This window comes from Ostrinia furnacalis, unplaced genomic scaffold (genome assembly GCF_004193835.3).
Source record: "Ostrinia furnacalis isolate ACB-3 unplaced genomic scaffold, ASM419383v2 OfSCF2409, whole genome shotgun sequence".
NCBI classification, from domain to species: Eukaryota; Metazoa; Arthropoda; class Insecta; order Lepidoptera; family Crambidae; genus Ostrinia; species Ostrinia furnacalis.
This window is the reverse complement of record NW_021132648.1, coordinates 485163-501717: the sequence shown is the minus strand read 5'-3', so window position 1 is coordinate 501717 and position 16555 is coordinate 485163. Positions and strand designations below refer to the sequence as shown.

Below are 16555 nucleotides of genomic sequence, written 5' to 3'. Positions count from 1 at the left end.
ATACCATTATTTATAATTATGGAGTCGGTGTTGGAAGATTTGAAGATTTTATAGTTTCCTTGAGCTGTCACTTGACAGCCTGGCATACTTTTACGATGGTGGATCAAAGTATTTTGGTTTGACTATAGAGCGTGAGAACACGCACACAGTCATAATTATTTTAGTGTGAATAAAACTAGCATCGAAATTACCTAAACTTGACATGCCACGCTAGACGTAAACGCTCTTAAGAAACAACCTAATATTGCATAAGTTATCTTGCATGGCAATGGAGGGTAGTCAAGTAGGATAATGAAGAGATATAATTTAAGATGGATCAATTTGTGCTGTTAACCGTGTGAATCTTTTATAAAAATAAAGATTTCGTTTGACAATACAATTTGATTAAAAGTATATTTTTTGTAACGGTTTAACCCTTTAACAGGCAAAGTAAGTTCAAATTTTAATTGTTTTGGACCTTAAGCCAACAAGGTTAAAATATGGTGGGATGAGACCTGCCTTATAAAGGGTTAAAAACTCATTGTGTTGTTTGAGAAACACTGGTCTAGGCTACGTTATTAGACATGTTAAGTCGGCACCCAAAGTGTTTACCTTTTTGGTTCCAAAGTAACTATTGTTGAACGTTTGTTAAATATGAGCGCGGTACATTATATATCCTTTTATTGTAGAAATAAAGTTTATTCATTAAAATATTTTGTTTTTTTTAGAAAAACCTTTAGACACACATAAACACATAATAAGTTATAAAGTTACTGCGGTAACTAGGTTATTTTATTTTATTTTGTTAGGAAAATATACAGTGAAACAATAACAGACTAATAACCACTGCTTAAGAAACTATACACCATTAAACATGTTTTCGCAATAATGTTTCGTAATAAAGAAAAATACGGGCTTTAGTTTAATATAATTTTAAAAATCATTATGAGATAAACAAACAGTCATTTATTATTGTTTAAATACATTTATAGGTTTTAAAAATACTAATTCGTGCAAAATGTTTGATTACATTACATTAACTTATAATGTTCATATTTTGTACCAGATGACATGCATAGCTTCTCGGTAGTGTATGGTCCGTCTGAAAAAGAAATAATCAACGTGAGGTTGATGATGAAATTGCACAAAACTGAATTAAACAAATAGGTAGGCATTTCATAATTTGTGAAAACAAAAAACTCACGTGAGCTTAGAAGCGGACTATAAAATTTAAAAAATTCTAGACGTTATTTATTGGCCCATGTAAAGTAAGAAAAAAATTTGTTGGTCTATTACTCGCCAAAAAAGTTCGATGACATCACATGTTACATAACCATCATCGACTACCGCCAAGTCACTGAGTTTGTCTCTATTTCTCCTTGGTCAATATTGGTCTAACTGTCGAATTTATATGCTCAAGAACACCAGTGAAATATCCAGTGTACTCACAGTTACAGCCGTGAAAAAGACTTTTTAAACACTCGACATTGGCAAAACCAGTGTGCTTCAACACGCACCATTAAAGCCATTCTACAGAATATAATAAAGACCAGTGTTTATAATATGAAAAGGAAATGCTTATGCTTACCTATTGGGAACCACTCTGTTGTTGCGATGCCAGCGTCTTTTCTTGCAGAGGCCACGGCTTCTCTCATAGCGAAAGGAACGGATACAGCCATGCAGGTAGCTGGCTCACCAGTCACTGGAGACACCAAAAAGATAATAATCTCAAAATGTTAGTCTTGTTTACTAATAAATTGTTTACTTTCATCCTACTATAACATAAAGTTTACAGTGTAATTTGGTTCAAATTCTGATAATAAATCTTTATTTACAGAACTCCGCAAATACGAGAATCTAGAAAAATCTGATTACGTGGCAACTACAGGATTGCGAAAGACATCATCATCCATCAATCATCATTGTTTGGTAAGTTTTGTTTCTATAAATATGCTAGGTATGTTACAAATGTTTCTGCCTTAGGCAGTTCGTTTCAAGTTCGTTCGTTCGTTCGTTTCAGCCGAAAGACGTCCACTGCTGGACAAAGGCCTCCCCCAAGGATTTCCACAAAGACCGGTCCTGCGCCGCTTGCATCCAGGTACTTCCCGCGACCTTCACCAGATCGTCGGTCCACCTAGTCGGTAGGTCGGTCGTTTCAAGTTATTTAAGTATAATTTTAAAATTAGTTTGAGAAGCGACTCTTAACGCTAAAAATTAAATAGCTTATTAAATATTTATGCTAACCTTTAGCTCCTAAAACAATAGCCGCGCTGTAAGATTTCTCCCGGAAATATATCCTGAAGTCCTGCGGGATGTCCCTGGCTTGAGGGACGTGGTAGTTCCAAGAACGATCTGATTTCAATTCGCCGTTTTCTTTATCGTAAACCAGTTTTTCAGATGTCCAATAACCTAGGCCGAAAATGAATGCACCTTCCACCTAAAACAATATTTGTGTAATGCCATAAGGCCTTATAAACTGATCATCCGGGAACGGAAGGGTTAACCTGTAGAAAATAATTAAAACAGTAGATAAATAAAATTAGGCGTTATCTCTTAAAGTTACACATTTTTAATAGTGTTGCGTCACAGTCCGCAAGGCTACAATCTACTTTTTTAAAAATATCCTATTTATTTCCACACATTTACACTATCTTTACAAGAAAAACCTAATACGATAGCATAACTTATTCTAGTATAGGTAGGTACATAATAATAACTTACTCTTTAGTAGTCAGTTAATACACGTTAGTAGGAACATGCATTAAAAACTGCACTCTTAAAATCATAAATCATTAACAAATTAAAACAACTTACTTGTCCAACATCAATTTCGGGGCTGACACTCCTGCCGACATCTTCATACAAATCGACCCTAACTATCTCAGACTCCCCAGTCAGTATGTCCACTTCCACCTCAGACAATGTTACCCCATATACGAAGAATATCGGAGATAAAATATCATTGACGAATGTTCGGGCTCGCAAATCCACTCTAAGGAAATGTGCCTGTTTTATCAATTTCTCCCAAGAGGGATTAAGCAATAAAATTCTAATTGGTGCCAAACGAAGCAGTAATTCCTTACAGCATTTCTCGACTCCCATTCCCACGCTCTGCGATGTTATACTGCTGCTAGTAAAAATACTGTTCGGCGCTGTAAGAGTATTGTGCCCTTTCACTTTTATTTTATCAACCGAAATATTGAAGAAGTGAGCACAAATCTGGATAGCTTTCGTGTTTATGCCTTGGCCTAACTCTATACCACCATGGTTGATTACCACGGAACCGTCTCCATGGCATATTACCATGTTCACCTCGTAGCCGGCTGGACTAAGAGGCGTGTATCTCATAAAAGCCCACCGCAAGCCTCGCTTCTTCCATCTATTTTCAGCATTGAACTTATCAACAGCGGCTCTTCTTTCCGTGTATTCTGCCCTTTCTTTCAATTCTTCTCCCATGGTTTTGACATCGCCAAATAATAGTGTGTTTAAGTTAGTCATGCGTACGTCATAGGGGTCAAGGGATAGCTCATAGGAAATTTGCTCCATGATGTGTTCTGCGCTAACAATGTTTTCTAATGAAGCTGGAAGGCAGAACCATTTAGGTTTCAGTTAAATAATTTAAACTTTTATTTAAAGCAGTTTCCATACAACATAAATACTTACCTGGTGCTCTGCAGTATGAATTTTTAGCTGTGTCAGTTGTAGCGTTATAACATTTGTAGTCCCACCATAGGCTTTTGTAACAATTGTTGTATACGTCTACTCCAATTGCTGATATTATTTCACTGGTAACATGACCATTATCTTCAAAGAGGTTGTAAGTCATGTATTGCACACGACCGCTCTTACTAACCTTCACCTAATAATTTAAACAAAAATCAAAAACAGTCACAAATGATAACACCAATTACTTATCAAGAAAATATTTTATGTAACATTTTGGAAAACCGTTCTCGCCAAAATTTACAAACATCTCATTATGTAAGGTCAATGCTTAAAGTAGGTAATAATACGTGCCTCAACATCAGTGGAACAAGGTAGCCTTTTTCCCAAAGCTCTCGTGACAGAGCTCATGGACTGAACCAAACGGACTGGCTTGTTCAGCATAAACGCTGCAATGCTACAAGCGACTGCCCCCAAAGTGCTGCGAGTTATTTTCAATCCAAAACCACCTCCAAGACGGTTAGTAAAGACATCCACCCTAAAATATCACCACCTTTAGTTACTATCATCAATATTTATATTGAAATGGTTACGTAAACCGAAGTTCACAATAGCTTACCTATTATGATCAATGTTCAAAGCTTTAGCTGTCGTATACTGTACAGCATCCATCCATTGGCTCGACGAATAAACAGCTAGACCGTCTTCCGAAGGTCGGCTTATACTCACAATCGTTTCCATTGGGAAATGGTATTGTCCGTAAATCGTGTAGTTAGATTTAAACTCTTTGTGATTAAGAAGACCTCTACCTATGTTAGGGAGCGGCAAGAACAGCTTGTATCTTGATTTATCTTCTTTAGCTTCCTTGATATCGATCAAAGGCTTTCTAACATTGGTGTATGTAACTTTTACTTTCTTAGCTGCTCTTTCTGCTAATGCCGTTGTTTCAGCAACAATAATACCTAGAGGCTGGTTGTAGTATTTAACTTCTTTACTACAAAATACTTCTTCTCCTTTTACGAATACGATTTCACCTAATAACTGAAATGAATTCTCGCCGGGAATGTCTTTGGCTGAGTAAAACGCTTCCACTCCAGGAATTGCCTAAAATTTAAAAATAATTTTTTGAAACCATTAATCCTAGCTTAAAATTGTACTATTATCTGCTATTAATAAGATCAACAGATAGTAGGAATAAAATAATTTCTAATGATATATTTACCAGAGCTTCACTTGGATCTATAGACTCTATCTCCCCTTGTCCCACTGTACTTAATACAAGTGCAGAATATAATTCGTAAGGGAGTGATGGCAAATCATCCGTATACTTTGCTTCTCCCGCACATTGAATCTAAAATAAATTTTAAAATATCCATCTCAAAGTAAAAAATATCGACGAAGAGACCATAACATTGTAAGTAATCTTGGGTTCAGTTATACCATAGCTTCCACCTTCATTATTGGCTCATTAAGAGGGTATAATTTCGGATCAGTGCTGAACTCTTGTCGTCCCTGCGACACGGGCCGTGACTCGTGAAGTCTTTTCGCTCCAGAACGGTATTTTTCTTTTATTTTATCTTCAGGACATAATGTCAATAATCCCTGAAAGAATGGGAGTATATTATCAAGAAGGGCTTAATTTACTTTGAACTATGGAAAGGTCTTAAATCAACATAAAGGTATTGCTAACTGCTTCAGCTGTACCCTTGAGTATTACACTCTACCTTGTAAAATAGAGCTATTGCTAATTGTTTTCTGTACTCAGGAGAAGGTTCTGGCAAATTTTCAACTGCAACAACTTCTTTGTCCAACTTTTTAATAGCTCCTTGCAACGTATCGTTCTCAAAAAGTTGTTTTCCCACTAAATATTCCTCTGTTTCAAATGCTCGTGTAAATGTTGAAGATATACCACCAAACACAATCCTGGCGTCTTCCACTGTGTTGTCAGATTTTACTTTATACTGGAAACCAGCATTGACTATCGCATGCGCGTTTTGAGATCGAGGCATTATCTGCAAATGTTATTTATATCATTTAATTTTCATAATTCTCCTTACTTCCTATCTTCGAAAGTTTGTAGTTTCTGCCAAAATCTTTATGGAGTACCTACCTATTGAAGAAGTTTCAAGTAACTTTAGGAATCAGCAATACCTGGTTATAATTTCTTAAAGTATTCTTTATAGACATGGAATTAGGTAAACAGTTTACAGCACACAACAAACTTACCTTAAACGTTGCTAGTTTGTACTCGTCGTCGTTTAATGGAGGCAACATTATGTTATACAGTATCTTTCCAGTCATGTCTGTTGCCAAGAAATCTAATATGTTCATGGATTCTCTAGATCCTTGTGAATCCACTTAAAATAGAACCGTTAGGTTAATTTAAAATGCATACAATTTAGAGATCGATTCTTCTAAATAGTCAGTAATCTCGCTCATCTATACAGGGTGGAATTTTTTAATGCCACCTGAAGGGAAAGTACTCTTAATACTGTAGATAGAAAATTTTACTCAAAGAAACCATTCCTTTATTTTTGAAAAGAAATAGAACTGCATTCAAAGATTTCCAAAAATTTGCTTGCTACACCCGGGAATCGAACCCACTAAAATATGTAAAAAATTACACCTTGTATTTTTATAGCATCGATCGTTAGGGTTTAAGTATAAGGATGAAATCTCTCAAACAAACTTGATAAATCAAATGAAAGGAAAACCATAAAATCTAAAATTATTGTAATTATTTACAGAAAATTGTATGGTATGGTGGTAAATTTTCGAAAAATTTTCGAAAATCTGAATGCAATTCTCTTTCTTTTCAAAAATAAAGGAATGGTTTCTTTGAGTAAAATTTTCTACTTACAGTATTTTAAGGGTACTTTCCCTCCAGGTGGCATTACAAAATTCCACCCTGTATATATAAAAGAAAGTCGTGTTAGTTACTCCACTTATAACTCAAGAACGGCTGAACCGATTTAGCTAAAAATTGTCAGGGAGGTAGTTTAGAGCCAGGAGAAGGACATAGGATACTTTTTATCCCGTTCGAAAAAAAAAGTCTGCTTATTTATTGCCATTAAGGCGGAACAAAGTTCGCCGGGTCAGCTAGTTAAGAATACAACGTTCAGTCATTACGTACCAATAGTCACATAAGCACCAACTGTTTCCAATAAGAGAAAAACATCAGATGCAAAACTCCGATGCTTATGTTTCGTCATTAAATTTCCAGCGATAGTTCCCAACTGGAAACAAAAATTCACCTCAAAATGTTAGTTCCTCTTGAAATAAAATGTATCTAAGGTCTTCGTCATACTTACGTTTCTTACGGGTATATGAGCAACCAGTTGTAAATGATCGTGTAGCTTTTTTAGATAACTGAAATATTGTTCACCAGATACTACTTCGAAAATTTCCATGGTCTCGGTCAGTGTTGTGTTAGCGCCAATATTTAAGTTTTGATCAATTTGATAACCTTTTAACTCGGATATTCCAGTTATGTCAATTAAGCAACTGGGATATTCATCAATAGGAAACGCACCTAAAATAAGGACCCGGTTATTAATGTTGCCAATAAATCTTTTACTTTGTCTGTCAGAGACTAAAATGTTCCCATTTTAGTGTATGGTTTATGTATTTAGGACTTTACAGGCTTGGATTAATCTCAGTTGTTACAAGTGCTATCTAAACTATGTACCTACTCTCCTCGACTAACGTAATTATATTTACCTTTAGCTGTATTTCCTGCCACTAACATATAAGAATCCTCGCCTTCGCTGCTCAGAATATCAAATATTTGGGAGATCTCAGTTACTTTATACCATTTTTTATTATCTTTAAGTTCTATTTTAATCACATCATCGTCCATTACGCCACTCTTGCCAGAAATAACACACCAGTCTTCTTCTCCACAAGTTTTAGTACATGGCTTATTGCTTTTCTTGCAAATATACAAATCTTCTATATCAGCAATTTTATTGTCATCCGCATCGACTGCGAACTTCTTCAAGCCATCTAAAATTGGCCTGTATCCAGTACATCTGCAGATATTGCTGCCGAAAGACTTTTCTATCTCCAATTTCGTCAAATCTTTCTTGTTTTGAGCGAGACTGTAGACGTTAAGTTGGTATTAATGAATGATAACGTTAATAAATGATATAAACTCGTAGCACTTTTGATTGGTAAATGATGGTAGGTACCTGTACATAGCCATAACCCAGCCAGGTGTGCAATATCCACACTGGGTCCCATTATTTTCTGCAATAGTTTTCTGGATCGGATGGTACCCATCACCCCTGTTTCCCACTTTTTCAATCGTCGTGATTTCCCAGTCTTGACATGATGTAATTGACACTAAACACTGTCGAAACAAAAATAAGTAGATGATGGTTTTTAATTCATAAAATTTGTGTTAGCAAGAATGTGAGCCATGTAGGAACTAAATTGTCAACTCAGCAATGAAATCGGTCGTCTAAGCCTAGGCGCAGACCATCGATTTTTCGTCGGCCGATAGTTTAGTCGGGCAGTTGATCAGTATGGGCATGACATGTATATATACTTAAGAACTCGTCAACTCTGCAGACTAAGGTCGGGCCTATTCCCACCTCTCATTCCCACCGCTGCAACTCCTGTGTAGCCAGGATCTACAGCTTGACCGCCAATAAAAACCCAACCAGTGAAGGTCAAGCTTGTCCCGGGGGAAAGTTAAACTGTCATTGGATCCGCAACGAAATTAATCAGAAGAACATAGGAGGAGTTCGAAGTAAGGTTCGGCTTCCCTCAATTGCAAAGCGGATACCTGGCTACCGACTAAGATCGTGATCATGAAGGCACATCCTTAAATATCATAAGCAGAATAAGACCTACCGAGTTGACAGCTTTAGGAGTCTCCCCAGGACTAGTGGCTGCAGAGACAATGCAGGCACCGCAGCCACCCTCTCGACAATTGTACTTTGTGCCACGTAGTTCTAGGTAGCTCCGGATGTAGTCCAGGAGCATTACATCGGAGCTCACTTCACCACCCACTACAAATTATATTTAAGAGCTAAAGTTAATATGAACATCGGAACATTGAGAAGTTAGTCCTTGATATTAAACTTAATCACTATTTTTAAAGTTGAAAAATTAAGATACACAAACCTGCCTAATTCAGAACTCCATTACAAGACAATAGGCAATTTTTCATGAGTGAAGTTTATGAAAAATATTTTACATAACAAACTTTAAGGGCTGTACTTAAAAGTGCATAACACTCGCTCTTGACTAGAAAAGGAAAAGGGCTAGGCATATAATAAATATCATCCATGTACCATCCTAGACTGCATCTCACGTAACACCATGCAACGTCACCAACAACATAGGATTGATGTTCAGCCTAGTACTATACCTAGCCTAGCTTAGTAATTAGTGTCTTCTTGTCTATAGATTGTTTTTTACCTGAATGTTCTTCCCCGTTCACTTTGAATTTTATTCTATCCATGTCTGTATTAGTTTAGAGTTTAAAACCAACTGCACAACTGCGTGTGCGCCTCCCAACCATAAATATGTAAGAAACAACCTTAAATGTATGTAAATTAAACATAAAATTACTCAGATAACGGAATCTACCTACGCACTGTATTTGACGTCATTATTATATAAAACTTTTTGCATTTCATTTAAAGTTTCCCTACATACAGCACGGGTATAAAACGTGTTTCGTATTTACCATTTTTAAGTGATCCGTTGGTGGATAGTCAATATTTGTAACTTTCTTTTTTATTAAAAATATTATTATTAACTAATTTGTATTGCACAAATTATTAATAGTCCCGTTAACACTTCGCGATAAGCTAAATAAGCTTGTGTTACGAGTGGGCTCACCACAATAGTCAAGCGGCGGCGTGATTCGAACCCGCACTATCATATCATTATCATCGTAACTTTAAGGCGATTAGAGTCCTCAATGACCTTGGGCGTTTGACGTTCACGCCGCGAGCAACACCCGCGTACCCCGCACCAAAAACTCCGATTTGACACCGATCAAAAATACACGGGCATAGGTAGATACAGAATAGAAGCTCTTTCTTCATACATTACTGCCTATTATTTTAAACTTAAATTGATGAACCTTGATGTCGGTCTCATTTAACTCAGGCGTAAAGGTATTTAATAAAAATAACAAAATCCATGAACATTTTGTACGGGATAAAAATTTTATTTTATTTTTCGTAAATTTTCTAATGCTTTTGTCGGTTTAGTCGTTCTCGAAATTTGAACAAACCCGACTTTATTACAAGCTTTTATTTAGCTTGCAATTTATGATGTATGTAGGTAATTACATAAATGTTTGTTCGGGTGGAATCTTGCAAGCTGAATTAGTTGCAAGCTGAATTAGTTAGACCAACTTCCTGACGACAACTAGGCTAGATGACAAAATCCTGACCCTGTACGCAAGTACCTAATGTTATGTAAGTAGGTACGCTACTTTGAAAATCATGAGTCTTCAATTCTCTAAGGGAAACTGCAGGGTCTGATGATGGAGCTGGAATGTGGCCATAGGAATAGGCTAGTTTCTTTAAAAAATACTTTTGGTCCGTCAATTTTACATTATCAAAAAATATTGGACACAGGATATTTTTATTTTTCAATTAAACAAGTAATTACGAAGATAATAATGCGATGAAATTCCGCGTGACGACACAAATCGCCACATTTTTAAGCATGCCTTGACGTCATGTGCCTCATCTTCTGAACTTTGGTGCGCTTCATCTCTTTAAATTTTCATAAGTTTAAAAAATAACAATAGATATTATAATTTATAATGTAAGAACATTATTGCATGTCATGGAACTCTTTTTTAGCTTAAGTGCCACCATTGTAAGAAAAAAATATTCTAAAAATGTAATATAGCTGTTGAGTTTCTGAATAAACTAAATAAAAAAAAAAAATAAAGAAAAATACCTACATTTAGAGTTTTTTTTTTTTTGGTAAGTTCACCGACGGTCTTATTCAAACTCTTGCTACTTTCTTGCTTTATCCACGAAACATCCCCATTCTTCGAAATTATTACGATCTACAAACGGAAAATCTCTGCTACTACGCCGCAGTAAATTCCCCATCATAAATAAAAAGATTTTTTTAAAACAAGCTCTTGTATGCTAATAATTTTGGTTTCATGACATGCTCCCAAAATTCATCACCTTATAAGAGGATTTCAGTTTTTATCTGCGAAACTTTTTAATAATATAGGTACTATCGGGGACTCTTCCGCCTGACCACTTTGTAGAAATTTTAGCGTAAGCGCATCGCTCCGGTCACGTGCTCACCCCGTCTCTAATTGGTTACGCATTTTAATATATTTTTACTACGACCAATAAGAGACAATCAGGGATTAGGTTGCAATACGAAATACCATTGTGCACTTTATTGTCATACGGTTAAGGTTTAAAACGAAATGTTTCTTTTTCTTCAATCTTTCTTAGTTTTAAGCTGAGTTGCACCACCTAACTTTGACCGTAACTATAACGGTAACCGCTGCTTTTTGTATGGAGTTTGACAGAATTTTGACGTTTGTTAAAGTTAAAGTAAGATGGTGCAACTCAGCCTTAGAATTTTAATAATAGAATTTGGTTACAAACAAATAGATATGTATTTTTTTTAATATTGTGTTTTTATACGAGGTCTGTCTGCTTTTTGCTTTGGCGATCTGTCGACATATTCTCTCCTTTGTTTTTATGTGAAGTTTCGTGATCAATAACCGATTGATTTGTGTTGACCCGTGCTAGTAATTGGACTGTTTGATTGCCTTTTTATTGACCTCCGCTCGATTACTGAACCATGCCTCTCAAAATAATTCTTATATTTACTTACAAACTTATCTATACATTGTTAACTGTTTAAGTACCTATTATTTAGTTTGAAGTTTAATTGTTATTTCTGACTGCACGTACTCTATGAACAATTCTGACATAAAATCTATTGTCGAACAAAAGCTGGGTTGCACCATCTTACTTCAACTTTGACAAGCGTCAAAAGTCTGTCTAACTCCATACAAAAAACACCGGTTATCGCCAAAGCTACGGTCAAAGTTAGGTCACGTCAGGTGGTGCAACTTAGCCAAAGAAAAAATTCATTTTGATCGCTAATGTCAGTTTGTAGCGAGTGACACAACCTCCCCGTCTGAAGGCCAGCGGCCGACTGCCGCCCGCACCCCGCGAAGGCCCCCTCAACAGCAAAACGTTCGGAATTTATCAAAAGTAAAATTTATGAATGAAAGTAATATTCGATTGAAAAACGCAACGTGTCATTAAGATTAAAGAATTCCCAATCTATTCGTGCAAAAATCTTTTAAATTAACATAGCCGTTTTGGAGGAGTAGGGAATTTAAGTAAAAAATCGATGTCCCGTATTTATTTTTTTAATCCAAAACAAAGAGACGTAGCGAAAATTCAAACGTCACAAATGTAGTCCTTAAACTGTTGTATAACATATATTTTTTTCAACTATTTCTGTCCAGCAGTAAAAGAGGAGTAGGCTTTACAAAATGCCCATTTGGCGCGGATTGAGGACACTAATCGCCTTAAGCTTATAAACTAGTTTCTGCCCGCGGCCTTATCCGCGTAAATTGCTATTGCTTCTTTCCATGCCAGAACTGCAAAGTTCTGCAAAACCTCAGAAAAAAACAGGAGTTTCTGGTGACTAGACCTTTTCTTGAATCTTCTCCTTTGTCCTAGCCATTTCCCATTATTTGGGGTCGGCTCTCCTCGATCTGCGACGCCAGAATAGTCTGACCTGGGTTGTCGAAATATTTGTTAGGGCAAGCTCCAAGTCCTTGTCCACCGTGGACCTAAACCTGAACCTTTTCTTGTACACGAACACCTTTTGTATAACTCCAGAACTGTGATTTGACAGGAAGAGAGTTTCTGTGGTTGACCCTATGGTCAGTTGACCCTATAGAGACACTTATGGCTATCTAACAGTCAGTTTCTCTATAGAAACTGACTGTTAGATAGCCATAAGTGTCTCTATCAACCACAGAAACTCGCTACCACCTTCGGCTTCACCTTTCCATTAGGTTAGATACAGATCAATAGCTTACTCATAGTTAATGTTTTGTTTTGCCTGTTCAAGTGGGTATAGTGCAATGAACTGCTTAAGGCGATTACATGGCCGAACGACCTTGAGCATTAGAGCGAGACAACGCGCCTCCCGCCGCGCGCCCGCGCTTCTGCCCGATATCAAAGAGCGCTCAGAATACAGATGCGAAGCGCTGCCAATTCTAACATAACTGCCTACGGGAATGTTGACTCGATTTTAATTTACGCAGATCGAAATATAATGATTATATTTCAATTAGTACATCATTATACTTCAATTATTAGTACCATAACTATGAAAAATAAACTTTTATTTCCTCTTGTAAAGTTTGCACAAAAGGACATAAAGCAGTTTGAAAATTAGGCTGACGATATTCGTGTGTCTAAGTAAGCTTATAAACAGTTTTTTAAGTGTGTGTCCGAGTACCTACCTAAATGTGAATGTCTGTCTGTGCAGGTATTCAAAATATTGGTAAAATATTGATCAACATTGAATAAAATATTTTTGATCATTGAACACAATTTTAGACTATACTTTCTCTGTTATTGTTTTTAGTAACATCGATGTTCGGCTATTATGATGAAATACAAGATTCGATGCCTCCTAAGTAAACTATCGTATGTCTTAAAACCAAACTTTACAGTAGAGCCATTTAAAGATATTTATGTGTGCAGTTTTCCCATCTTTTGAGCTAGGGGTACGATTTTTTCAAAACATATAGTCGATATAAGGTGTATTCTCATACAATAACATTTATTTGTAAATATATTGTAGTTTTGGAGATATTGTTGTTACGGTGTTTTACGGCGGATAAAATTAGTCATAGAAATCGTAACATAACTATACAATTATTTACTTTGTCCAGCTGTAGGTAAAATATATAGTAAGAGCCACATACTCCATTGTACGGGAACATAATCATTTATTCTGTCGAAGGTATGTTACATATTTATTAATTTTTAATTGTAAATTCATGCTAAAACTAAATTATTCAATTAGGTACTCATCTATTTTGGACAAAAGGATTCACAAAATCAATTTGAACACAATGAAAGTCTTGAAATGAAACCTCTGTTTTAAATACCTTATTTATTAATTTGTACCAAAGAATCACGTTATAACAGTCTTTCTTTCTTATGAAAATATAATTAAAATAATTTTAAATTAACATAGAATGTGAAGTTATTACAAATAATTAAATCAAAAGTAATTAACTGACGAGATCAAATAAAAAAAAATTGTTTTCTAATAAACATTGATTATTTTTGAAACATAGCAAGTACGACTCAATTAAAAGGTTTTATTTATAAAGTGATAAAAGGAATATTTATCTTCTTTATTAACCTTAAAATAAGCAAAATCTATTCTTAATTGATAAAATCAATTAACAAAGTTACATCGTTATTGTTCTTACTTTAGAAAAATAGTATTTAATCTTATTAAAGCCTCTAATATTATTCAAAAATTGCACATAAGGAATCTATATAATAGGTAACTTGAATAATAATTAATGATAATTCAGTAATTTTTTTATAAGTAATCAATAATAGAAAAAATCGTAATTAAACGTTACAATAGGAATAAATACTCAATTTACCAACGTAAACAATATTAAATTGCACATACAATATCAAACGTACGAAAACAAACCACGTTAATAATCGTATGTATTACATACGATAAAAAATAAATTTAATTGACAACGTTTATCATGGTATGTAAAACATACGATACTTTGTTAGCTTAAAAAAGGAACGTAAAGAATCGTATGTGTTAATTACTATAGTTTTGCATAGCTAGTAACAAAATATAAGGCAATTTTCAACACCAAAAGGAAAACTGTAATTACTACTTACCTTAATAGTATGCGCTCGCTAGCGGTGAACCAAACCGCTTCTCCCCTGTAGACGATCGCACAGGACATTACGATAGTATACGTTGCGATCGTGGATTACATACGATTGAATACGTGTGAAAAATCTTTTATTTTAAATGATATTGCAATTTTTGTTCGCGGGTTCGATAATACGTATTTTAGTAATTATAAAATGCTTATAAAATCAAAATTGATATTTTGTGGCTTACGATTATTTACTTAGGAGGCATCGATATTATACATCTCACACATATTTTTTTTTCTTGTTTGGATCATCCATTTAGGAGGAGTAGAGATTCAAAGAGAGGTCTATTTTGCAGTTTTGCCTCACCTATCGCCTTAAATACACTGTAATCAAAACAATTAAGCTTCAATAATGGTTAAATAAACAAAACTACTTTATTTCGTATAGTGAATCATACAGAACGTGCAGTTTGTTTAATTACCTTTAAACACGCGTTAATTATGTAGGTATAATTAGCATTTTATCGTAAAATAGGATTATTAAATAAATGTTATCAAGTATTTATTGTCTTGCAACACGACCTGTTCTCAGTCTTTAATTTATTTGAGCTTAATAAAAGATATAATAAAAAGTAACGGATAGTTAGATAAGGAAATTAACTTGTAGTTGTAGGTAACTTAAAATTCATGAATAGAACATGTAGGTAACGCGAAATTCATGAATATTATGTACTTAGAACCTTTTTTTATGAATACGTTCTTCAAAAATGATATATTTATGATTCTACATTATTACTGATTTGGTGTTTAATTTATTACTGAAATAATATTGAAGGTAGGCCCAAATATTTAAATATTCAAACCGGCGACTTGGCCCGTGGACCAAGCTAAAAGAGGGCCAAGTCTCTGAAAGACTCCAAAATATTTTTTTTTTCTAAATAATCCTTTTTAAACCTCTAACACTTAGTAATAGCTGTGAATAATATTTAATTTTATGATTTTCCTACACGTACATTATGTTAATACTCGTAGTCGTACATTAGCAAATGAAAAAATACAAAGATAAATGAACATCGATTTTATTCGGGTTTAAAATAGTGTTGATATTTAGATGCTTTTTGTTTTTATCATTTTCGCTAATTTTACATAAATTACTTAATTATTTTTTATCTCAAAAACTTGTGTAAGTAATTACCTAAAAATTACTACTACTACTTAACAAGTTTAATTAAACAAGTGTTAGTTATATTAGATATTATTTTGCTGATATTATTATGCTGAAACTAAAATTCATATTTAATTTTGTCATGCTAGTTCTGGGTCAGCTCTACTAAAAAATAAAGAAAGTTTAAAAAATCTTAAATTAAATGAGTGCTAACTTTTAATTAATTTAATTTCCTACAACAAATTGTTATATCGTTAAATACAAATAAAACAAAATTTTAGACAGTTTTTTATTAAGAAGAAGTAAATACATTTAAATTTTATCTTAAATACAAAAACACAAGTAGCACAGTTTGATGCCCGTTTTCACCATCAATCCCTAATTTTGAAGTGACTCCTATACACAACAGGACTTTTGTTTTCATAGGGGTCACTTAAAAATTAAGGTTTGATGGTGAAAACGGGCTATGTTATAAAGGAGGAGCCTGATTCTCGTTTACACAGGTTTACCTTACGAGAGTACATTTATCTCGAAATTGAAAACTGTTTATTTAATTAAAGTATTTTCTTTTTGTCCAAAATAAACTTTTTAGTTTACGGGGCGTTTATTTTTACCCGACTGCGCCAGAAGGAGGGTTATTTACTCTTAAATCTGAAGTGTTCGAGCTTCGTCGCGGCTGACATGCACAACTGTTCAGTGGTGTAAGGTCCATCTGGAACATAAATAACCATTAATTACATAATAGCCAAAAACTACGCAATTCTGAAAAAATACAGTCTTTGTTCATCCATCATCTAGATTAATCTAGAAGATAACCGTCGATTACTTAAAATGGAATG

General features: G+C 34.6%; 1 protein-coding gene across 3 annotated transcripts in view; it reads right to left on the bottom strand.

Annotated features, from left to right (window-relative positions):
- Nucleotides 1–811: 811 nt before the first annotated feature.
- LOC114355432 (indole-3-acetaldehyde oxidase) overlaps nt 812–16555 on the bottom strand; it is a 29973-nt gene continuing 14229 nt past the window's right edge. Inside the window, exons 1-17 of one of the 3 annotated variants that reach the window (XM_028308267.1) lie at nt 9070–9149; nt 8500–8657; nt 7833–7993; nt 7363–7742; nt 6954–7174; nt 6776–6878; nt 5869–5999; nt 5367–5654; nt 5083–5244; nt 4865–4993; nt 4262–4746; nt 3997–4180; nt 3643–3838; nt 2794–3560; nt 2224–2416; nt 1568–1681; nt 812–1081 (exon numbers count right to left, since the gene is read on the bottom strand). In XM_028308267.1, the coding sequence (XP_028164068.1) occupies nt 1011–1081; nt 1568–1681; nt 2224–2416; nt 2794–3560; nt 3643–3838; nt 3997–4180; nt 4262–4746; nt 4865–4993; nt 5083–5244; nt 5367–5654; nt 5869–5999; nt 6776–6878; nt 6954–7174; nt 7363–7742; nt 7833–7993; nt 8500–8657; nt 9070–9112 (3786 nt within the window). In that variant the 5' untranslated portion in view covers nt 9113–9149 and the 3' untranslated portion in view covers nt 812–1010. Of the gene's footprint in view, nt 1082–1567; nt 1682–2223; nt 2417–2793; nt 3561–3642; nt 3839–3996; nt 4181–4261; nt 4747–4864; nt 4994–5082; nt 5245–5366; nt 5655–5868; nt 6000–6775; nt 6879–6953; nt 7175–7362; nt 7743–7832; nt 7994–8499; nt 8658–9069; nt 9150–16219; nt 16429–16555 lie in introns of those variants that run through there. The other 2 variants (XM_028308271.1, XM_028308268.1) reach the window with 2 other exon arrangements.